At 41.0% G+C, this 24,267-nt stretch overlaps 1 protein-coding gene across 3 annotated transcripts in view; it reads left to right on the top strand.

Moving 5' to 3' along the window:
* Nucleotides 1-39: 39 nt before the first annotated feature.
* rgl2 (ral guanine nucleotide dissociation stimulator-like 2) overlaps nt 40-24,267 on the top strand; it is a 29,680-nt gene continuing 5,452 nt past the window's right edge. Inside the window, exons 1-12 of one of the 3 annotated variants that reach the window (XM_023407149.2) lie at nt 40-212; nt 2,048-2,214; nt 12,272-12,319; nt 12,691-12,774; nt 12,868-13,034; nt 14,522-14,578; nt 16,170-16,366; nt 16,804-16,913; nt 17,358-17,573; nt 18,685-18,788; nt 20,009-20,093; nt 23,200-23,259. In XM_023407149.2, the coding sequence (XP_023262917.1) occupies nt 2,056-2,214; nt 12,272-12,319; nt 12,691-12,774; nt 12,868-13,034; nt 14,522-14,578; nt 16,170-16,366; nt 16,804-16,913; nt 17,358-17,573; nt 18,685-18,788; nt 20,009-20,093; nt 23,200-23,259 (1,287 nt within the window). In that variant the 5' untranslated portion in view covers nt 40-212; nt 2,048-2,055. Of the gene's footprint in view, nt 213-2,044; nt 2,215-9,369; nt 9,651-12,271; nt 12,320-12,690; nt 12,775-12,867; nt 13,035-14,521; nt 14,579-16,169; nt 16,367-16,803; nt 16,914-17,357; nt 17,574-18,684; nt 18,789-20,008; nt 20,094-23,199; nt 23,260-24,267 lie in introns of those variants that run through there. The other 2 variants (XM_023407148.2, XM_023407150.2) reach the window with 2 other exon arrangements.

The following is a 24,267-nucleotide window of genomic DNA, read 5'->3' as shown; positions in this document are numbered from 1 at the left end:
TAGGGGGGGGGGGGTGGGGGTGGGGGGTTTGCGAGGCGGAGGTCGGAGACTCCCTCGTCGTCGTCGTCGCTGAAGATGGTACAGATCGGTGCGACTCTCCACAGCTGAGCCGGCCACTGTTCCAGTACAGCACCAGCGGTCAGCCAGAGCTGCAGGAATCCAGCTGACCACAGTTGGACTGTCCTCATCCCGCGAATGACACTTGGCTATCAGTGAGTTGAAATACAGCTTCCTTCATTTCTCTTCCTCTATTTGGTCAAATAATTGTCGCCTATTTAGCAAATGTCCAGGGCCTTCATGTCACTGAATGACTCGGTAGGACGCAAATGTCCTAATGTGGCACACTTGTTTGTTTTAATAGGAGTGTCAGCACGCACAAACTTTCACAGCCCTCATACTGTCAGACTTTATTCTCATCCCCCAGCCTGCACTGTGACAGATGCTATCATTAACGCTGGATATAACTGTAGCACCACCCTATAGCTGCATTTACTGAGCAGAAAAGGAGCATTATGGGGTGTGACTTAACCGTAACCTAGTTACAGCTGTATGTTTGTGCCTCAGTCATATGTGTTCTGTTTGCTTTGGTCAGAGCCACTGAATAGCAGTCATTCAGACTCATGCATAGCCGTTGGTCAGGGAATAAACTGCACTGTTTATGACCTTTTTTCGCTGCAGGCCTGCATGTGTGTCTTTCTCTCTCTTCTTCTCTCTCTTCTTCAAAAGCGCAAACCTAACAGCAAAGATAAATGATCATGTAAGAGAAGGTAAGTGTTGCACAAATGCTTCAGAGCTGCAGGAGTCCCAGACAAAAGCACAATGGAAAGTTGGGAGTGCCAGCACATTTTTATTTCACACTTGAGGCTCTCAAGCTGCTGCTCTCTCTTATCCAGAGCTGTGACAGCAGACAGGGGTCCGGCGGCTTCCTCTCAGGTCATTTTCACCTGGATTAAAGTGTTAGCAGTCTGTTTGATTGATCATGTGGAGTTTTATTACTTAACAGCATCCACCCGACAACCATTCTGCGTATTTTGCTCACAAAGTCAAACTGGTTTCAATTTCAGGGTGGCATCACAGTGTGAGAGCACAGTTTACAAGTCCATAATGCTTATACTGGATCAGCCTCCCTCCATCTCTCTCCGTCCTGCACCTCTCTTCCTGAAGCAGTGTTTACTAGATGTCTATCTTCATGGCAATCCAAATGCCAAAGAGGGGAAAGGGAAATGGAAGGAGGGAGGGTGTGGGGGGTGGAGGGGGTGGAGTGCAATGCAAATCCTGAACTGCTGTGGGGCACAATGAGCGTGTTAAACAAATCAACTATGAAATGGCCTCTGTGTTACCATTAACTTATTGTAGTGTGTTCCTTTCATTTAAAAGTTATGTTTTTACAATCTTTGCCAAAGTAAAGCTGAGCCTGATGCTGTGTCCGACAAAGATCTTTGGCAGAGTCAGAGAACAAACTGCCACTCAAACAGGGAACTTAATTTGACCATACAATGTAGAGCTGCATCGTTTAGGCAATGAATAACGAATTGATAATTGTTTTATTGTTTAAGTCATTTTTAAGTGAAAAATAATCTAAACATTCTCTTGTTTAAGCTTCTCAAATGAGAGTATTTTAGGCTTTTTCTCATCTTAACATTGTAGACAAATAAAGAGATCTAATGACATTTCCTCTTTTTCTGATGTTACAATTAATCAAGAAAATAACAAATTAATTGATTGTGAAAGTAATTATTAATTGCAATAATTTTCTTACATTTTTTATCTACCCGTGTCAGAGTTTAGAGATTTGTCCACCAAGGCAATGCAAGTTCATTTTTATCGCCCCTTTTCGACAACAAAACAATTTAAAGTGCTTTATATAAAACATACTGTGTAATAAAAGGACATTTAGACAAGAAACATGAAGCAATCTAATAATATCAGCAGAAAAAGCTTTAAATTTTGCATTTATTTTATCTCGACTCTCAGGATGTTTTGCTTGATCAGCTGCTTAAGAGACCATTAAACACTTATTTTCCTCTGTTCTTCCTGTCTGCAGCAGCTGGCACCATGCTCCCCCGTAACTTGCGAACAGGTGGTTATGACCTGCCGGGGGTGGAGTCAAGCGACGTGCCTCTCATTGGCTATCGGCCTTTACCACTTGACGGCGACGCACCGAGCCCCCAATCACGGAGGGGGAGCGGCAGCGATGAATTGGAAACTTCGCAGGTGAGTGTTTTTTCCTTTCGCCTCAATGAAACACATTTTGTCAGGTGAGCTTACAGTTGTACGTGTGGTGTGGTACAGAGTGAGATGAAGTCGTAGTATTTCTCACAGCTTTGCTCTGTAAAGTCTCCTACCACCTACTTTGTTAGTTTTTCTTATGCTCACACAATAAAGTTGTTGGAGCTGAGAGGGAATTAGGAGGACTTTTCATTTGTCATGGCTCCCCCGGCCACCACGGCTAACAACGTTTAGAGCAGTCCTCCATGAAACCATGCGAGCTGCGTTCAGCTACCAGTTTCTTGAATAAACAGCAGATGTGGTTGGCTGGTTTTCAGAAAGCCCCGAGGGAATAAAGACAGTGTGATTCAGACAGAAAGAGAGAGATGAAGATGGCGTGATGCGTGTGTCGTTTCAGCTTTTCCACCACAGAGACCCAAATGCTGATATTTCACATAAACTGAATAAAGTCAACCATTCAAATCGATGAAAATGAAGCAATTCTTTCAGAGTGATCTTAGGATAACGACTCAGAACAGGGCAATAATATGGTAGTTTCACAACCAAAGCTTACATGGCATGATAACAGAGTTTTGCATGTTGTAATGCAATAGTTTTGAGCCATGTTAGCGGGATGACTCTAGTGAAGGTAATGTCGGTTGATCGGAAATATCTGATGTTCTGTGTCGACATTTCTGGTGGCTTGTGAATGACTTCGGTGTTCACCTGACTTTTCGTTTAGCTCCACCAGGATGTTGACAATTTAGTTTTTTCCTGATATATCTCAACAATTATTGGAAGAATTATTATGAAGTTTTGTATACACATGCATGTTCCCCACAGGATGAATTGCAATAACTTTGGTATCCCTGTAAATTTCCCACAGGGTCTTCATCCAGTCAAAATTATAATTCAAATAAAAATCAGTACTTTTGTACATTTCCATCCTCTTGCGCTGTACTTCCTGTTTAGTGCTAATGAGCAAATGTTAGCATGCTAACATGCTAAACTAAGATGGCGAACATGGTAAATATTGGCATCAGGATGCTAGCATTATCACTGTGAGCATGTTAGTATGCTGACGTCACAGAGCCGCTGGCATAGCTCCAGACTCACAGTCTCGCTTAAATGTCTCGTATATTTACATTTTTTTCTGAACTCTTCTATTTAAAAGTGAGTTTCTTTTGTGGGACGAGCTTCTCAGCTTGAATGCAGTGTGTCACTGATAAGCATGACTCCAGAATAACACGAACTAAAGTTGAACTAAAATAGAGGAAGCTAGAAGGTTGATGAAACAGGTGAATTTCCCACGATCTTTCACCTCTGTTAATGTTTAGTGACTTGATGGTGATGTGTGTTGGGGCTTATCAGATCCAGTTCAGTGTTATTTTCTCTTTAGAGAACGTTGAAGCTGCAGCGTTGGGACCGATTAATTTCTCCTCTCTTGTTTGTGCTGTAAAAACTTAATTCTTCCAGTATTCCACACTGGTAGTAAAACATTTTCCTTGAGTCATGACGATCTGTTGACCAACTCTCTTGCCCAAGTCACACATGACCTGCACAAAGATCTTTTTTTTTACTTCACACTGAGCCTCAAGAAACGCCTCCGGGCTAAGAAAAGAAGTTGCACTAACCGTGTCAGAATGAGCAGACTTCCTCCATGCTCATGTCACATGACGGCCGCTGGACCTCGCAGTAAATAATCTATGTGGTGGTTCGGCAGGTAGATGCAGCGTACATCTGCTCTCCTTATAAACAGTATCCAGTATCACAGGCCGTCTCCAAGGATAGTCTGTCAAGTGGAATCCAATACTGCCTCTTGCTCATTCTTTAATGAGGGAGACTTGGATGTGTGAGTCAGGGTGCATGAAGTGACAGCCTCCAGTGAACAATGAAGCTTTAAGATGAAGGAAACAAAGTGTTTCCAGGTTCAGTTTTCTTGATTGAGATGAGAATCAGACCAAAAACACTTTTACATTGTTAAAATCACAGCTTTTGACAATGTGCTTTGCATTTCTGTACTCTTGTTTGGTGATGGAGCTTACAATTTCAAGTCACATCAGATGATATCAAGTGGAGTTACAAAAGATTTTTCATCAGGTTTCGGTTCCAGCCCTTCAGATTCAAAGAGCTGGAGTTGTTCTGATCACGAATCGGAAATGCCCACGATACTTCCTAAAATACTGGATCAGGAGGCGGCGACGTCAGTTTTCTCGCACATCAATTCTTCTTTGCTGCTCTAAAACAGTAGCCTACACAGGAAGCTGTGCTGTGCAGCCACTGGCAGGTACTGTTATACATGTGTGTAGTAGACTACGCCAGTTTAAAATATTTATCCATATGTTGTCAAGTATGAAAAGACCCCAATAAGTGACTTGTTTAAACAGCATTTGAACAGGAATGATTCTGTCCCAGGCTTTTTGATCCATATAAGTTGTTTCCACTGTAATAAAAGAGAGATTCTCATGTATTTGTTCATGTTTTACAAAGGGTTTAACCTGGGCCATTTCATACAACAACGACAACAAGCGTATCACTTCCATACAGGGTTAGTAGCATACAGCTGATTTTTCTAACACATTGGTATTGGATCAGTTCTCAGTATCGGCTGATACACAAGCTCAAGTATCGGAGTCTGTGTCCGTAAGGAAGAAATGGTATCGAAACATCTCTACAAAGAGCAAGGCTTTATCTTCAATACTCACCATTTTCTACTGACGCTCAGCAACAGAGTCATCCTAGAGAAAGCACAAATGCAAGTTTTTGTATTCGCAGTAGCTTCAATAGATCAGATAAGGACCAATAAGCAGCCCAGCTGTTATAAAGGGTTCTTTCAAAGTTATATTCACGACACACGAGTGGGAATTTTCTGACAGGTCAGAGTGTACTCAAAAAAAAGTGTTAGCCCATTGACTTTACTTCTTTCTTCTTCTTTTTTTATGTCTACACTTTTCTGTTTTTCTCCCTAAACATGATATGCAAATGAAACAGTGACAAGTTCATTCACCGTTTTCAGAACGGGAATGAGGCGGTTTTTGCTTCCAGCGTCTCAGTCGGTGTTCTCATGAATTAAACCATTTGACTGCAGGGCACGTTGTCTGTTTGTCCCATGACAAGAATATAACCTCACGAGTTCTGTTTGAAGGCAGCTATAGATACACCACATGACCAAAAGTATGTGGACGAATACTTATGTCAGCATTTGGTCTGGGGTTTCTTTTTAATGGTTTGGGCCAGAACCTTTCATACTGATGAAGATAAATCTTTGAGAGAAAGCACACACTGATTTTTTAGTCAAAACTTTTTGGCAGCAGTTAAGACCTTTTCTTTTTCACATGGTAGTGCCAGGTCCATAAAGAAATGGTTTTCACAGTTTGACTGGCCAGCCCAGAACCCTGACTCAAACCCAGCCAACATTATTGGAATGAGCTGGAAGGCCGACTGTGAATGCCAGGTTATCCTCTCTGACAGAATTACAAGGCAAAAGTGTCTATAGCTGGCCTGAACAAACCAACACTCAAAGGCACGGTGAAAAGCTGACTGTCACACAGAGGGGGGAGACGCAGTATTTTCAGAAAAGTCTCTCCTCGAAAGCATTGGGTGTTACACTTAGCTGTTCACATGGAAAATGAGAACAATAGCTGCGTGAAGAATGAAAAACACACAGTCTGAGAGAGATTTTCAAATCTTTCTTAGCAGCTGCGACTGTTGGCTTGTTGGTTTCGGGAAGTTGCAGAAATTGCTGGACACAGAGCCACCGATTGTGATGCAGACAGGTGTTGGGGGAGGACCAGCGTTTCAGATGGAGTATACTGGTGCTTGTTATCAGCCGGCATCAGTGGCTGACCTCACTAATGCTGCTGTAGGAGCAAATCCCTGAAGCCATGTTCCATCACCCGGTTATAGCAGCATGATTTTCAAATGAGCTGCTCAACAGTCTCAAATAGGTGTAAAGTTTGGATATCCACATATTGTACTATGTTCATACATTACCTGCCTGGATAGTTAGTTACAATACCCATAAGCCCACCTCAGATTTTCACTGCTAGGAATTACTCACTAAAGTTGAATTAGAGGTGCCAGGTTAAGTCAGAGTTTGCGCACCACAGAGTCAACTATTCCCTCTGAACTAACTTTCAGAACATCACAGACTGACGATATCTAACAGAGTCATCATATCCAAGGGAAGAGTTTTTTCCCCCTTTAAGGGAAATAGAACAGCTTTGACCTGAATGCCACAGAGTTTTACTTGAAAGAGAGTAGATAACGGGCACCAAGGGATATATAGATGAAAGCGTGAGAAGAGGAGCAGAGAGAGAGATAGGAAGGAAGGGGTCGGGGTTGTGGACCACTCAAAAAAACAAAACAATGGTTATCTTTAAATAAAACTTCAGAAGATGTATTTATGACCCCCTGTTTGGTGGAGAGGCTTGTGTGAGGTTGTAAATAAGGGCGTCAGCGGTGTGTATTTGTTCAAAGCCAAAGCTTTTTGGCACAGCGGAGGCACAACTACATGGATTTATTTAAGGAAAAAGGTTGAAACTGGTTGTTTTCTGAGGCCGGGGGGTGGGGGGTGGGGGGGTCAAAATGGAGAGTCGGCTTCCTGCCTGCTTTTCTGGTGCCCTCCAATAGCTGATGTAGTTGTTCAGGAGGAGAGGTTGACTCAGCCTCAAGTTGTGATGGAAGGAGAGAGGAAGAAAAATAACTTCGCAACACGACAGCACGTCCTGCTTCCTGTGTTTGTCTCCACTTATTATGTACTTCCTGCATGCAGCTGGGGGTGGGGAAAGCTTAGGGCCCTCAGAGAAGATCTTACAACAAAGTTCATATGGGAAAAAGCGACAGTGTTTTTGATTGTTTTTTAAATCACGAGATTCATGAATAGCAGCAGCAGAGTCCTTTTTTTTTTTTAAACTAATAATCAACTCATACCACCCACCACTGTGGTCTATAATCATGATCCTTACCCAGCAGCCTTTGAGGCAGCTGAACTCTAAATTACACACGCTTTAAAAAGTTTCTCCACAGTAAAGGCTGGCTTCTCCCTGACCCAGATTCGGCCCGGTTTCAGAAGGCAAACTCAATCGACGCTCCACTGAATGTACTTTTATCTCAGGGATCTCTATATACCAAGGAACAAGGAAAAAGAGCAAAGGGCTATGGTTTCCTTTGTGGCTGTGATAAAGGTCCACAGGATCAGCACGCTAAAGTACTGAAGGCCAGACAAGTGATGAGTGAAAGCTTTAAATCACTTTCACTTTTTTATAAGTAAGCAGTAAGACTGTGCCTTGAGGGGAAATGATACTATCTTATATATAAACCAGTTATATTTAAAGCCTTTGTATCGCTGTGAGACTTGTCAGCTCTCAAGCCTGCGTCTATAAGACACGTCTAATTCCATAATTCTATCACGTTTTCTTCATATTCTCTCTCTTTTCAGACTTTGTTGAGTTTAGCAAAATGAAACAGGCAAATATCCTGAATCGGGTTTTATTTTGTGTTATTATCCGTTCTCTTATTGCACTAAGACTTGCATTATTTAATTTCGACTTCCTGTCATAACTGTTGGTTTACAGAGAAGTTTTTGCAGCTATGTTGCTTAGAGGATCTTTTTTTTTTTTGTTGTTGCATTTTCTTGTCAAAGTAATAAAATCCAAAACATAAATATAAAACAAAATACATTTTGATTGATTATGTTTGACAGCTAAATACCTTAGAATATAAATCCTGGATTGTATCAAAGAGTTTCAATATGTACTGTTTTAGACTGTAAAATACAGAGTTTAAAGTAAGGACCAAAAATAAACAAAGCTTTTACAAGATGTGTCTAGCACGGCCTAATAATAGGTGATGTCAAACTTGCAAATAGCTTTTTATAAGTCAGAGTAAATACAGTTTACTGCGTGTGTAGCCTGGCTTTTTAGGAGGACTAATGCTCCTTAGCGGACATTAGCAGACTACTCAAGATACTCCCAGAGCAGTGCAAGTGACATTTTACACTTTGTTTGTTTGTTTGTTTTTACATCTAATGCAGATTTTATTTTGCACCCAGTTTGCACACTTTCACTATCTATTTATCTGGAGGACCTGACTTCTGGAGAACAGTCTAATTAAAGCTGCGCTAATCAGTGTTATTATGCTATGTAACATTTTTAGCATCTTTTCGCTCTATTTTACAGTCCGCAACTTTACTTTGCTTCAGTCTCACTAATCTTTTCAACCCTGTTTCTAGCCACAGTAAGCAGCTTTTATTTCTTTTGATAATGCTGATTCTCAAGCTAATGTTGCTCTGCGTCTGCTGAATATTTAAACAGGAATGGATCGCCGACACGTTTAAAATAAGAATTTGGGTACGGGGATAAATATTGTGTTTACAGCCTGTTCCATAAGTGTCCAAAAAAAAAAATCACTTATATTGCTTTGAATATTGTGCGTACAGTCTTGGCGATGTGTTAACGTACTAATAAGCAACTGCCCTTTACACACATACACAGCTGTGAAAGTCTCGCCCTAGTTAACGTGGCTTCACTCTCTGATGTCATTAGCCCCTTAAATAAACACAGCTTGCTTCCTGGTTTAGTGGCCGTCTGAACATTTATTACCTCTTGTTACAAGACCGCAGGAATCTTACTGCTCCAACACCAGGTCAGGGCACAGGTACGAAGGCTGTCCAACTTCCGCCTGTTCTCAGATAGCGTCCTTCCCAACTGAACTGTTGCTTTGGTTAGCGCCGCATTAAACAGGATACTCGGCCAAACTGGTTTATCTGCATGGGAAGGTCATCTACAAAGCAAAAGAGAACAGGAGAGCACAGAGGAGAGATTGAAAGAGAAGGGGTATTGTTCTGGAAATAGCTTCGGGGCTTTGTCTCTGTGTGTGTGTGTGTGTGTGTGTGTGTGTGTGTGTGTGTGTGCGTGTGTGTGTGTGTGTGTGTGCGTGTGCGTGTGTCTGTGCAGGCAAGTGCCCATGCACGTGTCTACTGATGAGAGCCTTTATTTGTGTGTGGCTGTATGTGAGGTTTTCATGTGTGTATATGGGTTACTGTGTAAAAAGTGACTCACTGAAAATGAGTGTTGGTCTATCCACACAGCCTATCCCTATCTCTGTGTTTGTAGTGTGTGTGTGTGTGTGTGTGTGTGTGTGTGTGTGTGTGTGTGTAATGGGAGTGCCAAGGCTTGCGGGGGCCGGACTTAGCTCCTGCTTCAGGTGTGTCTTTGTGATACATAGCCACAAGACTTGAATAGTCAAACGGTAAAGACCTAAACACACAGAGAGAGGTCAACTGAGGAAATAAGAGACGGTGAAGTCAAGAAAGAAAAAAAGAAAAGACGGAACAACAGATGAGAGAAAATGGGGAAAATGAAACTGCCATTTCTACCTTCATCCTGAAAATTTCCAGGAAGTTCAGGGATTGCTACCTGTCTGGACTTGCTGAGGGAAAGGTGACTTGTTTTTGTCTGTGTCTGTTTGAGCTCATTTCATGGGAGAGAAAGAATCACAGGCAGATTTGCGTAGAAAACAGCAGGGATCACGCAGGCAGGCAGAATAACAGGTTTGATAAACAGACTGTATTTTTCAGTGCAGTAGGCTGCTTTGTGAAAGCTTCCTTTGTGGAGCGTCTGCTCGGAGCGTTGACCTTCGATCAAGTCGAGTCAAGGTAATTTGAAAGAGGCTAGCAGAGGCTAACACATGCCTATTACAGCTAATTACAGCACAGGTTGAACACAGAAGAATAGCAGACCACAGCCGGCAGCAGCTTCTGCTCACTTCACCTCTGCTCTGTGAATGAAAATGTTTCTTGGCTCACACTGTCGATTTGCATGTGAGAGAGCTCACAAGTCAGAACATGCAAAATGAATAAAAACGAAAGGCAGATCATTATTTTATTTCATTTTTTGTGAAGCCGATTAACAGTCAGAAGGGTTTAGAAGACGTTGTGTTTTGTTGTGTTCGTTTTGAGTTTGTTGCCAAGGTGGTTTTTTTTTTTTTTTTAGATGAAAACTGTTGACTCACAGCGAGTATGAACCATCTCGAATTGTCTGGAGATTTCACCAGACTCCCGGGATGACTCCACTCTGCGTTTTACTCATGCATTTTTTATCATGGAAAAAGTCACAGTTGTGAAATCGTCAGTGTCGGTGTAAAGTGTAAAGTGATATTGATCGGCGTATTAGTTTAATGCACAATCTGTGATCTACAGTTGATGTAAACAAAAGAGCGGCCCCACCCACCACCAACAATTCACACTACAAGAGAGGAAGCAACTGTCATTCTCAAATTGGTTGACAGCTAATTTATTGCAAGAGCTGCAAGAGAGTTTTTTTTTCTAATGCTGTGGAAGATTTTCTTTTCGTCAGTGAAACGTGCCTGTATCAGTTTGGACGTCCCACATGCTGATTTTTGCATTTAAAATCTTACTAAACTAAAAGTGCGGAAGTATTAACAACAAAATGAACTTAAAGTTAGTCAATCTGTAGAAAACTTATACAGTATATTCTTACATTTTATATTACTAGATTATTAATACTGATGCATCAGTGTTTAAGAAGCATTTTACTGTTGTAGCTGGCTCATTTAAACTACTTTATACAGTTTGTTAGAGTAGTTTAGTCCAGTGGTTGCTTGCTCCTTTTATTCAAGGGGTCACAAGCCGAAAAAGAAAAGCGATGGAACCACTGGTTTATAAGCTTATAATATGTTTATTTTTAATATAAAATCGTAATCTGTAAAATAACTAGTCAACTCCACCTGTCAAATAAATGTAGAGCATTAAAAACTACAGTAGAGTAGAAGTATACCGTAAAGTTGCATAGAATAGAAATACTCGAGAAAAGTACCTCAACTACACTTGAGTAATTGTGCTTAGTTACTTTCCACCTCTGGCCTTTAATGACACAATAAAAACCTCTGGCTTATAATATTAGCAGTTCTTTAGCAGCATAGAGTCACCAGGCTCTTATCTCGCTGCCTGTGCTGACAGTATTCAAATGTCTCTGGAGTGCGAGTGAATGTCACTGTATTCTCTTCTTCTCTCTGCTGGAGAGCTGTGACTCATCATCTGCTGCCTGTAACGTGACTCGCGCTGCAGGAGACTGCTGTCCAAGAACTGTGTGTGTGTGTGTGTGTGTGTGTGTGTGTGTGTGTGTCAATATTTAGTTGCTCATAACACTTTGTACAAATACTGGCTGGATTTAAGTCGATTTAAGTCTGCAAGGAAGTTTTCTAATTAACCATCAGAACTTCCCATTATGGCACGCATGACTGATGTTATAGTTTAATATCCATTTGTCCTCTGTATCCGGGTGTTTTTCTGGGTGATGTGTTTGTGTGATTGGCAAACACAATGCTGGATCGAGAGAGCTAAACCAAGTTGAGCAATAAACTAAAATTGTTCGATTATGATTTTAAACTCTGATTAACCCGCCCTCTTATCTGTATCAAATTAACCTGATTATTTGTTTGATCGGTGATTAATATTATGTTAAAAACCATGTTGAATTTGGAGGATAATTAGTAAATCCTGTGTAGGTTGTTATGGCTTGTACACGCTGATAATGTGTGGGCTGCATAATATTTATTAGACCATGTAACTAAAATTCAGACTGCTTGTTACACACACACACACACACACACACACACCCCTGAGCCCTCAAAATGATGTTATTTCATTTTGCGTGCACAGGTTATTATCTTGTGCAGATTATATGTTGGAGCAGGATAATAACTCGTGTGTGGAGCCTAGTGGTTAAGGCCTCAAGCAAGTCCAGTTGCTTCGTATAGAACAAATTCAAAGATGTCTGTTTACAAGTTCCCATTTTTTTATGTGGCTTTTTTCTTGTGAAATAAAGACTTGCTGTTTTTGTAGTTTAGTCTTACCATGTGAGCTTATGGAGACTATGATTGTCAGGATTAGTTTGCCTTCATATTAAATAGACTAGGGACCAGAGTATACACATAATTATTATGTGATGTGTTGCTTTACTGCGGATTCACTTATTTGGTGTAATGCCTTTTTATAAGAAGACAAGCACATTATTAATGTTTGTGTGTCTCTGCTCCGCAGGCAGAGCCCTCACCGATGAAGACTACCTGGTACTGTCCTCTGGATCTGGTAAGGCCGAGTGTGTCGCACATTGCAACATGCACAAGATACTGAGCCTGTGTGAACCAGTACCAGTAGAAAATAGGGTAACTGTGTCAGGGCCTTTCCTCGAGGCTAAAACCGGATCGTTCGAGCTCCCTGCACTGTAGCGTGTGAGAGATGAGTTCAAAGCAGCTTGATTTTATGCCTTTTTAAACACATACATGGATGTTGGTTGTCTCCAGTAGAACAAATTACATCTCAGTCATTATTATAATGAAACAGTCTGACAGTGTGAGTCTGTAAAGTCAGTAAAATGCGAAAGTTAAATTTAGTACTTGTAATCAGTATCAACAGCCTTTAAATGAACAGTGTCGTAACTTGGGTTTTCTGCTCTACAGTCCACTGTGGTGGAGGAAGAGGAGGATGGAGTGATCTACACAGTGGTGGTCAAACAGCAGCATGCAGGCCCCACCAGTCCACTGGTAAGCTATATAAAGTATGTGACTGACTGAAAAAGCCTCATTTATATATATAAACACTAGCTTCCTTTCTTCTTCCTTCCTGCCTCCCTCCAGTCAGCAGGTTCTCGCTCCCAGTGTGTGAAAGCAGGGACAGAAGAGAAGCTGGTGCTCCACCTCCTCCACTCCTTTTCTATGGGAGACTCCTCTTTCATCACCATCTTCCTCTCCACCTACCGCTCCTTCACCTCCACACTGAGAGTGCTGGACATCCTCACTGACAGGTAACAAAGAGTTCCACCTCTTATCAGCACAATGTTTGTGTTGAGTGTAGTTTTTGTCCGGTAAGGGAAAGTTTTTAAAAAGGCAACAACAAAACAAAATAACAGAGAAACAAGTGCTATGATAGCAGTTCCACATGCAGTCATGCACAGCAGCCACAGCAGCTGTCAGTTTCCTGTCTGACTGGGTTTGTGCAGTTTGAAGCGGGAAAGCTCAGACTGATCCTGTCCAGTGGGAGTTTGGGTGGAGGAAGACAAAAAGTGAAGAGAGAGACTGTGCCAACTCAGCTCTTGCTAAAGTGGAGGAACAGATCTCATAAAACAAGACAAAAAGTCTGCAGCCGCGCTAGCTGCTCTGTGAGGCTGCACTTAGGCACAGCTGCTTTGAACTAAATGCTAATGTCAGCATGCTAACATGCTCACACAGACAATGCTACCATGCTGATGTCTAGCCGGTGTAATGTTTACCATGTTCACTCACTAAGTTTAGCATGTTGCTAATTGGCAATAAACTCAAACCACAGATGAGGATGGCAACATCAGTTTTACAGGTATTTGGTTGCAAACAAAAGCACTGAATATATTAGAATTTGAAGATGTTGCAGGGTTAAAGGATCACCAACGTTTTGCAATTCATCCTGCAGGGAACATGAATGTAAATTTCATGGCAAATGTCAAACTCATAGAGCAAAAGTCAGCGGATCACCAAAGTCATTAGGACACATTATCTGGGAACCATGAATGTCAAATTTGACAAATTTTGTGCCAACATCCATCATGTAGATGTTAAGATATTTCATTAGCTACATGAAAACTTTGACAAGCAGGTGCCACTACATGGAAGGTTAGGGTTAGTTATCGTTATTATGTTATTATGGTATTGTTTTGATGAGGGAAACCCTAGCAGCAGAACATTTCCTATTGTGCGTTTAAATGTTCACATTAGAGTCTGCTATGCTAATTTCCATTTTCACAGTCTAAGCAGGTGTTAGTTTAGCTTTGCACTTTGTCTTCAAGCTCGGTCTAATGTAAACAGCAGTTTCTAGATTAATGGAGTCACTTAATTCAGAGACACTTCACGTTGCAGGATGCACCTGTGTGGTGGTTTAAAATAACTGCAGCTTTGTGTTTTTCTTGGCAACATGAGCTAAAAAAAGCTTGCTTGTGAAAGCTCTTGGTTCTTTTATAAAGTCTTTATTGAATAACGGAGGCATTTGTATGAAACACCTGCTTGGAAAGTTTTCCAGAGATGCAACACAAAAGAGAGTCAGTTTAGTTGCACTTACTTCCTGCCAGGATGCTCAGTAAACATTGGGACAGCGCCTTAGCTAAAACACCATCTTTGGAAAAACAAGCCATAAATACGTTTAGCACAAAGCATGAGAATTATTTCTGACACAGTAGATGCACGTATTTGAAGTTGAATGGAACTCTGAAGCTGGTGTTTTGGTTTTTTTCTCCTCCACTAACTTTTTCTTTTTTGTTCACAGATTGGAGAATCCACCTGGGGACAGCGAGAGGAGCCAGACGAGACAATCTTTCAACAAGTGAGTTTTTGAAAACGCTATCTAACGTCTCTGTGGAAGTTTTAGTGTCTTTGTGTGCAGCCCTCTAAAATATGTTTTGCTTTTTGCTTCTGTTCTGGGGGGATATTATTATTACTAGGCAGTATTATTATTTAAAACTATGATAAAAAATCTTATTCAGGTTCTATTTTATCCAAACAAAATGAATTGTTAACGTAAAACCTGATCATTAACCGAGTGAACAACAACAGAAAACACCAGCACAAAAGATAGCAACAGGAACCAGCTATTTCTTTGACATAGTTTACCAGTGTTCTGAGATGAAGCTGTTTAACTTATGGAAATGTTTAAGTTGAGCTAACTACTGTTCAGAAGACAGTAACAAGCTGTAAAGAAAACACTGACACGTCTCTTAATAAAGTTGCTATGGCTAACATGTTAGCAAACAGTTTCCTATTTACACATCCAGCAGACACAGAGTCAATGTTAGCATTTATTTGGAGTCGTGTTTCCGAATCTAAGTCCAACATTCACTCTCTTTTAGCTCTGTTTTTGGACTCCGCTCCCTCCCCAGGAAAATATCTCACGCTACTCTGTTCACCACCTACTTGCTAAGTTGATGAGACCAAATCGAAACAGTAAAGCGGCTAAAACCAAAACAACAAGCTGAAAGGTGCTAAAATACTCTGCACACTGAGGGGGACTGCAGATAGTCGAGAGATCTCTGTACGTGTCATTTCGACCAATTAATATGAAACAAATATTTATTATTAATGCACCAGAAGATAACATTGTTAGACACGCATGGTTTTCGAGTGTTTTGTGCACAGACATGTTTAACTAATGGAAATGACAGTGTACTTGAACTGACTTACTGTTTGAGTGAATAACTCAGACGACGTGGAGGGCAGAAAGTGTCAGGCCTGTTTTACTGTAAAGAAGAGTTTGTATTTAAGCCTGCAGTGTTGTCTTATACAGGAAGCTTTGTTGTCTGGAAAGGTGGGAGAACACATGTAATGGCCCCACCAGTGCTGCACTCCATCTTTCTTTGGAGAGGTTCTCGGTGCTGCTAGCCCAGGCTTACTCACTGATGGATGTGTATGGGTTTTCTTTTTTTATTACTTCATGTAAGCAGGCGATCCATCAACATCTGTTAAAAGAACACAATCTTGATCCTTTGTTTCCCCTAAATTATAGATCCGTCTCTAAGCTGCTTTGCTTGTCTAAACGGCTTGACAAGGTGATTTCTTGGAAACTTTTTAGACATCTTGGAAAAATATCAATATATTCAATCGATTCCAATCTGCAACAGCTTGTTTATCTGCTTCCAGCGGTGCAGCTACAACCAGGAATTAAACCAGAAACATATCCTATACAACACATCTCTTCATTGGCTCACATCAAGAACTGATGACCTGATTTACCCCTACAGCACTGTCCTCACAAGTCAGATCCGTGTGGAGGTCAAGGCTAGAAACAAAAGATTATCAGGTCTTTGATGTTGTGGCCCTTGAAGTCAGATCCCCAGAAGCTCTGAAAATAGTGCATCAGAATAATTTCTTTCTTAAGCATTTTGCTGATCTCACCCTTTTCCCCCTCTGGGCCCCCACAGAGCGGTGTGTACCGTGTTCAGCACATGGCTCACGGAGTATCCTGAAGACTTTAAGAGTTTGGGGGAGCCCGATCGCCTGCTGCGCCTCGCTCCCCTGCTCCCTCAGGACTCCTCCTCTGCAGCCGACCTCCGCGCTCGCCTCCTCAGGATCGCCGAGGAGCTCAGCGAGAAAGCCCTGCTGCCAGACGCCCATAAAGGTCTGTATTTTAACTGGGATTTAAATGACACTCTTGAATCCTCGATAGATGAGGTTTTCATGTAGAACTTCACTTGTTTTATCACTTTAAATCACAAACGGAGGCTGAGAAAATACAGGCTGAGCTGGTTGTGGCTTCCTTGATTTGAGGAATGTGACTAAACAGCTGCAGAAATGTAATGTTCAAAACTGTGGAGCGCCTACAAGGTTATTGAAATATCCTGAAATAATCTGGAAACTACAGCTGAACTTCTATGAAAGCCAAAGGTGGCTGTGGTTGCTGCTGTAATCTTTAGCCAGTGTAGTGGATGGCAGTTTCAGCAACTATCAAATGGATTCCCGTTACATGTGGTGCACACATTCATGGTCTCCAGAGGATGAATCCAATTACTGCTTTTTCTTTTCCGCAGTTTTATTGAACATCCTTACATTTTGCAGATCAGAGCAGTTTCATGACCCCGCCTCCTGACCCCTCCAAGTTTGAACCCACCAGCATCCTGGGATTCCCTGCACCTCTCATTGCTGAGCAGCTCACCAAGATAGAGACAGTGAGTTCACCTTTAAGCCTGAACATATTCTTTTTAAGGTGGCATGAAGCAAAAAATGTTGACAATTCATGGTCAAGTTATTGACAAGTTATTTGGTTTATTCTGACATTTACAGAATATGTTTGCATGCGACTGTCTGTACCTGCTTTTAAGTGGCTGTTGAGTCTGTAGATCAGTTCAGCTACAATCTGTTAATTAATGATTAATAATTTTGTATTTTTCGCTCTATTTTAATCACTGTTTAAAACAGGATCCACCCATTTTCAGGGTTGAAGTTTTTACTGTTAAAACCAGCGACAGCAGTTTGTTTAGAATACAAAGACAGTAAATGGTACTTACAGTAAGATGAGCCACCACAGAGAGGTTCCACCCACAGAAATGAAAGCTCTGTCAACAGATGTAAACAGGCTGTAATTCATACCTCTGTGTGCCGTCACATCTCAGGAGCTGTTTGTCCGTCTGGTCCCGTACCACTGCCTCGGCTCACTGTGGTCTCAGAGGGACAAGAAAGGGAGGGAAGGCGTTTGCTGGTCCGTCCGGGCCACCATACGTCAGTTCAACAAGTTGGCCAATGCCGTGCTAGCATCCTGCCTTGGCCCCACGAAGCTGCGCAGCCAGCAGAGAGCTCGTCTGCTGGAGAAGTGGATCAGCGTGGCAGAGGTCAGTAGAAGAAAATCACAAGGTCACAGCACATAAAGTGAAGGATTTGATGCCATAAACACAGATTTTTACAGTCTAGAAATGGAAAATGGGGTTCGTGCTGAATTAAAAACAGTTTGTCAGTTGGGGTTTCAAGTCTTCCAAAAGCCTCCACTGTGCATTTTCCTACCATAAACCCCCATAATCCCCTAACCATAATCCTATTCTCAGCTCTGACTGTGCACATAGCATCACAAAGTCACAGTCGGCTTGGCTGGCTTCTGCTGTGACTAGGCTACTAATAATTTCACTTCAATCAATAACTGAAAGCAAAACAAATTAATGAAGTTTTGATTTATGGTTCTTTTCTGCACCGTGCAGCAACAAATAACAAAACTGTGCGCTCCCTACTCGGGTGCATTGTGTGGTGAAACAAGTTTGCTGCAAGATTAAAGGAGAGATTGTTCAAATCAGCATTTTTTTTTTAAGTTTGAGGTGTGCATGCAGTTCCAGTGCGCCTTTAGGAAACTGAAGAGGAAATGTACTTTTCATGAACGCTAATGTGCTGAGTCAGAAAGTCAGCTGTAAGACCTCAAGGCAAACAGTGAAATTTTAAATCTGCTTAAAAAACGACAGTATTATACAAGAGGAAATGTGGATTAGCTGAAGCCTGAAACAGTGTTATAGTTATTGTGCACAATAATCAGCTTCTTCTATAATTTCAAGGAGCTTGCACCAAAGACAGGATCTGCTCCTGTCCTTTGATGTTATGGTCACATGAGCAGTTTTATTCCTTTCTGAGCCTTTCTCCGTCTGTGAATAAACACAGATTCATTCATTTATTCTCTTATGAAGCTGCACAAAAACACACACTCCAACATCCTCTTTGGCAAAGTGAGATATCACTAGTTTTCTGCCAAAACGCTGTCCCAAGCTCACCCCAGGTTTCGCTTTGGACAAACCTCTTTAGCAGAATACATTATTCAGCACATCAGGCTGACACTGTAACTTAACACCAGCCAGACCCGCACCCACAGCGGTTCTCAGTTACAGTATGAGTATGTGTATGAATGTGTGTGTGTGTGTGTGTTGTGTGTGCATGCAAATGACTGTATTCATCTGTGTTCAACAGGAGTGCCGAGCCAGAAAGAACTTCTCCTCACTGTACGCCATCGTGTCGGCCCTGCAGAGTAACCCCATCCACCGGCTGAGGAAGACGTGGCAGGACACCGACAGGTCTGTGGCTGAACAACTCGCTCTATTTAAAGGGGAATTAACACCCAGACATTTAAAGGTTTATGGCCACACAGAGAAAATAACTGCACTTGAAATTGTTTTACAGCAGCAACTTCACAAAAACTAAAAAAACAAAAGAGATTGATAATAAACAGGTACAATTAAAATGCCAAATTATAAACAATGACTCAAATAAACTTGAAATATTTAAAGAAATTTTTTTTTTTAAAGAATAAAATTAAAAACTTTAACTAATATGTTCTGAAAATGTATTGTACAATGATAGTTACAAAGTGCTTTACAGAAAAAACGAAGAAAAAAAGTAACATCCAAAATATAAACTATAAAACAAGATAAATATATGATAGAAAGGTGCCACATGCATATATATATATGACTATGTTATATGAATATAATGTCTGAGGTTCAAAAGAAAAACAGATGAGATTGGATTCCCCCATAGAAAAATACTTAGAAATATTTAGACAAGTAGACGAGTAAATAAGTATAAAAACTTTCAAAAGTGTGTTGTGCAGCTGTATTTCAGTGAGTGAAGTCTGATGTGCACCATAAATCAGGTGTGAAATAGTAGTATGATTTTCTACAGTACACCTGGATGTGTATTACAGTTGGTATTGCAGTATTAACTAATGGAGGACTGTTATCGACCTCTGCTGGTTACCGAGGAATTGCAGCTGTGTCATCTCAGGTGTCTTTCACAGATTCCAGTGGCCTGATACTGAAACAAACAAGGATGTCTAATTTTCACACGGTATAATTACTTAATTACTAAGTAAGAGTTTGTTATTGTGCACGTGGGCTGAGTGGCACGCCTATTGTAAACAGAACAGAGCCATTATTTATGTGGTTAGTCTCACCTGTGCTTCTCCTGTGAGACACTTTGACCTGAGGAGACGGTATATAAAGGACACTAGGTAATAAGTTGAGTAATAAACACAGATTTTACTTACACGCAGCAAAATTCTTTGTCAGGCTTCGGTAAATTACATTTTTCAACTCTTGATGATCTGCAGCAAATTCAGCAGCTTGTTTTATCTGTTTATCTGTTTAAGTAAAGAAGTAAATGTTTCTTTCTTTAAACACATAATGATAACAGGCCACTTCAGTAGCGTTGTCCTCACAACATAAGCTGCAAAAACAGTCGTAAATGAAAAGTGAATATTTACTGTAAATCAACTCAATGATTTGTTGCTTTACAGGGAGGCAATGAGGAGATACGAGGAACTGTCAGAAATATTCTCAGAGAAGGACAACTACTCTCAGAGTCGAGAACTCCTCAAGGAGGTAAGCTGATGTCAACATAATGGACATGATGGAAATGTTATATTCTGTACCTTTTTCCACTTGGCTGACGTACAAACAGGACATCAGACTCTGAGCTTCTCTTACTGTGTGAACAGAGTGAGAAACTTGATCAGTCATGGCGTGCACAGGCTGGACTATGACACAGCATGTCACCGCTTTTGTTTTTTAAACTTAAAAGTAAAAGGTCCAAGCCTGAAGTTTCTCCAGAGCTTGTCATTTGACCACTCGTGTGTTGTTTGATAAAACTAACCGGCGGCCTACGAGCTGCAGAAGCAGTGTCTCATGCTGGAAAGCTGCCAGTTTGAGCTCTCGCTCGCAGGGTTGTAATGTTGGAGTGGAGTGTTGGTTTGGAGTCAGATTTCATAAACACTTTTCTGATGTCTTGGACTCGTTTCAGGCCTATTTTCACTCTGATCCATGTTGCTCTTGGCTGCTGTTCGATGCTTTTACAGCTTATCTTTTCACTGCCTCGCTAAAAAATCTGCAAAGATGTTTTTTTCTCCACCTTTCCCACCCATCACCACAGCTGTAGTGAAACCTCTGTGTACAACATGTAACAGTAAACTGTGGATACATACTCCTGAACCATAAAGAAAGACACTGTTTACTGCATGTTTACTGTACACTTGGTTTTGAATTTGCTCTTCCATCATTCTGGTATTATATCAACATAGTTTCTTTTTACCTGAGTTTGGAAAATTACTATTTAATGTACGAGCTAATCCATGAGTTAAACAGTGTCAAATACTCTCCCAGCCTCAGTTAGTTGTTTCAACATCATGAGAGGCGGGATATTGCTGAACACCGCTAACAGTCTACAGCCATGCTAGCAGCTCTGTGGCTGTACTGACGTGCTTTGTGCACTGAGCTACTTGCTAACGTCAGCATGCTAACATGCTCACAATCACAACGCTAACGTGTTGATGTTTATCAGGATAACCACCTTAGTTTAGTGTGTTAACGCGCTAACGTTTGCTAATTAGCACCAAACACAAAGTATAGCTGCACATGAGGACAATGTCATTACGACCATCAACATCAGCATGCTAACCTGCTCACCATATCTATATTGACATGTTGCTGTTAACAGGAACTGTAAGTCATGCATGCAAATTTTGCAGGTGATTAATCATAACCCAAGTATATACAAATCAAAATTGACATTGGCATAAAGTTGTTACAATTCACCCAGAGGGGAACATGAATATCTGATCTAAATTTAATCCATCCAATAAATGTTGAGACATTTTGCTCAAAACCACAAATATCAACCTCATGTACTAGAGGAAAATGCAGGGGATCACCAGAGTCTGTAGGGGACCATGAGTGTGTTACTTAATCTGAATCCACCCAATAGTTAGAGATATTTGAGTCTGGACTAAAGTGTTGAACTTGGGCCAGCTGACAGACTGACATCGTCTCTCTACAGTCACGCTGCCAGCATGGTTAAAAACAACATGCTTACCGCAAGCATAGCTGTTGAACCTCAAACTGAAAAACCACATGACTCTTTTGCACTTTGGCTGATATGTCACATCCTGGTGACTCGCATCTCATCATTTGAACAGCAGTTCAGAAACATTTATTAATGTTCCTGTCAGGTGCCACCACTGGTTCATATTTTTGGCTAAAGACTGTCGAGCCTCATCCTCAGCTGCAAACAACATTCACTGTGGGAGATTTAGGACTTCTTTAAAGACCAGAAACCAGTCTAATCTGGTTGAGAACAACTGCCCTTATTCTGTCAACACTTTCACTTCAGTGTTAGACACCCATCTGAAGAAGAACATTATATTTAGTTTGCACTGTGTCAGAGAGTTGGGGAAATTGGCAGGATTAGCTGTGTTTTGATTTGCTCTAATGGTGCAGTGCAAGCATCAATACCTTTGCATTAGCTGCGATTTTACCCATGATACCCTCTAAGGAATTCATCCAAACATTTGCTTTCATTTTGAAAGCTTCACTCTGAGCTTTGATGCCAGAAAAACACCACCGCCTTCTGTTGGCCTTTGATTTTTTCAGCACAAGTACTCGCTTCCCTTCATCTCACTGCTTGTCTTAAAATGACTACGACTAGCAGTCAGGGTGTAAGATGAATGATTCAGACTAATAAAAGACTAATAAAAGTTAGAAGAAAAGAAATTATTCACCACTCTGTCACTGGAGCATTTCACAGAGTAATAACACATGTTTATGACAGGCTATTTCTTGGCTAATGGATGTCATGACTGAGCTGTAGACGGAGCAGTGCTGAAGGGTACCATTATTAATTCTATAAAAATTAATCAAAAAATAATGTTCATATTAGTTGTAATGACAGAATTGGGTTTTTGTCTAGTTTACCAATGCATTTATTGTCATTTGTATTTTTTGTATATTTTATATCACCTTGAATATTTATTTTTATAAAATAAAAGCCCATATATATATAGCCTATAAATGCTAGGTGTCACATATTCATAACTGAATATTCTGTGTCCCAGTAAAACGTCTCTATGGTTTAGAAATAGATGAAAAATGGACCTTGAAAGTGGCATTATTAACAAAATGACATATCTATGTTAATAACAGATTGCATGTCTTCCCCTGACTCTGGAGTTGCCCTCAGCTCAAAGGAGCATTTTAATGTCTTTCAGCTCAGCTGTATTGTTTTGGTTCAATGCCACATGCTCTTATTGGTTTTTTGTTTTGTTTTGTTTTGTTTTTAGAAAGCATTGATAAACCCACTGTGCACTGCTTCCTCAGCACCAAACAGCAGACAGACGCAGTTAGAGACAAGCTGGTGAACTTATGGAACATTTAGCAGCTAAGAATCCAGATATTTCCCTCAGGAGCTGATGGAAACCAGATCAGAGCTAAATAAGAGGCAATATTTGAATGTCATCAGGTGACAGGAAACACGGCTCCAAATGAATGATAATGTTGATCCGTATCTGCTTGTTCGGTAACATGTTGACGTTGACTTAAAAGAGTTTCACAGCCCAAAATCTGCAAACACTTCCAAACTCCATCTGATGATGAAGATCAATTCCTGTTTTCAAGGTCAAAAATAAAGGGAAGACTTTCCCTTACTTTTGTCTTGCAGGAGGGAACGTCAAAGTTTGCCAACATTGACAACAGGCTCAACAGCAGACATCTTAATAAGGTAAGCAGAGTGGAAATGGAGACTTATGATGGCGGTTTAGCGTTCGGGGAGGCTGGTTTGTTTGTGAAAGGGTTGAACATTTAGGTTACAGATAATGATCTTCCTTAACAACCACTTGAAAACAGAAGACGGCTGTTGTACAGTCTGCACTCAGGTGTAAATGGTTGTACTTATAAATATGTCTCTTGAAAGTCTCAGATATGCCACATACATAGTTTAACGTTTGTAAATTATTCTCACTGGAGTGTCGAATCATTTAGGGGTTACATCACCAAGACATTTCAGATAGCTTCAGTCACAGAGGAGCAACTTAAAACAACCTCAGCGTTTATCGCTGAGGCAAAACCTCAGATCTTCAAGCACATGAGAAAAACAAAAAAAATTCATGAACTTAACATCTCACGTTTGGTGTGAATACCAACCATTTTAGCCTGAAGGATTGTACATCCCCACAGGCCTTTAGGGAGACCTTGGAACATTTGGAAATGATGTAAGACCCTGCAAAAGTGTCATTAGTATTGTAAAAGTTAGGGGACAGAGATATGGTATAATGTCTTTGGAAAATGATCTGTATTTTTGGGGCTTAGAGAAGGAGAAGGCATGACACGAGTCTTATTTTATATACAGTGCATGTTCTGCTCTGCACGGTTTCAATGTCACCAACATGCGAGTGGTTAAAAGCACATTAATGAAAAGCTCCATGGCTTTGCTGCAAGATTAATAACAGATTACATCCTAAAACTACTTGAAAATAGTGTTTTCCTACAAAAAGCTACATTCAAACGATGATACAGATGTCACGGCGCTAAGCAGGGGGTGTATCAGGAGTTTGATGGAGGGCTGTAAGAGGGATCGACCAGCATGCGGCAACAAAGTGGAACAGAGCTGTTGTCTGTCCCTGTGTGTGTGTGTGTGTGTGTGTGTGTGTGTGTGTGTGTGTGTGTGTGTGTGTGTGTGTGTGTGTGTTTGAAAAATAGCTGCGGGCGGCTGCTCTGAAATGCCTCGCTG

This window comes from Seriola lalandi, unplaced genomic scaffold (assembly GCF_002814215.2).
Source record: "Seriola lalandi dorsalis isolate HSWRI2012SDOR001 ecotype SW California unplaced genomic scaffold, Sedor1 jcf7180002054330, whole genome shotgun sequence".
Taxonomy (NCBI): domain Eukaryota; kingdom Metazoa; phylum Chordata; class Actinopteri; order Carangiformes; family Carangidae; genus Seriola; species Seriola lalandi.
This window is presented reverse-complemented; position numbering and strand designations above follow the sequence as displayed.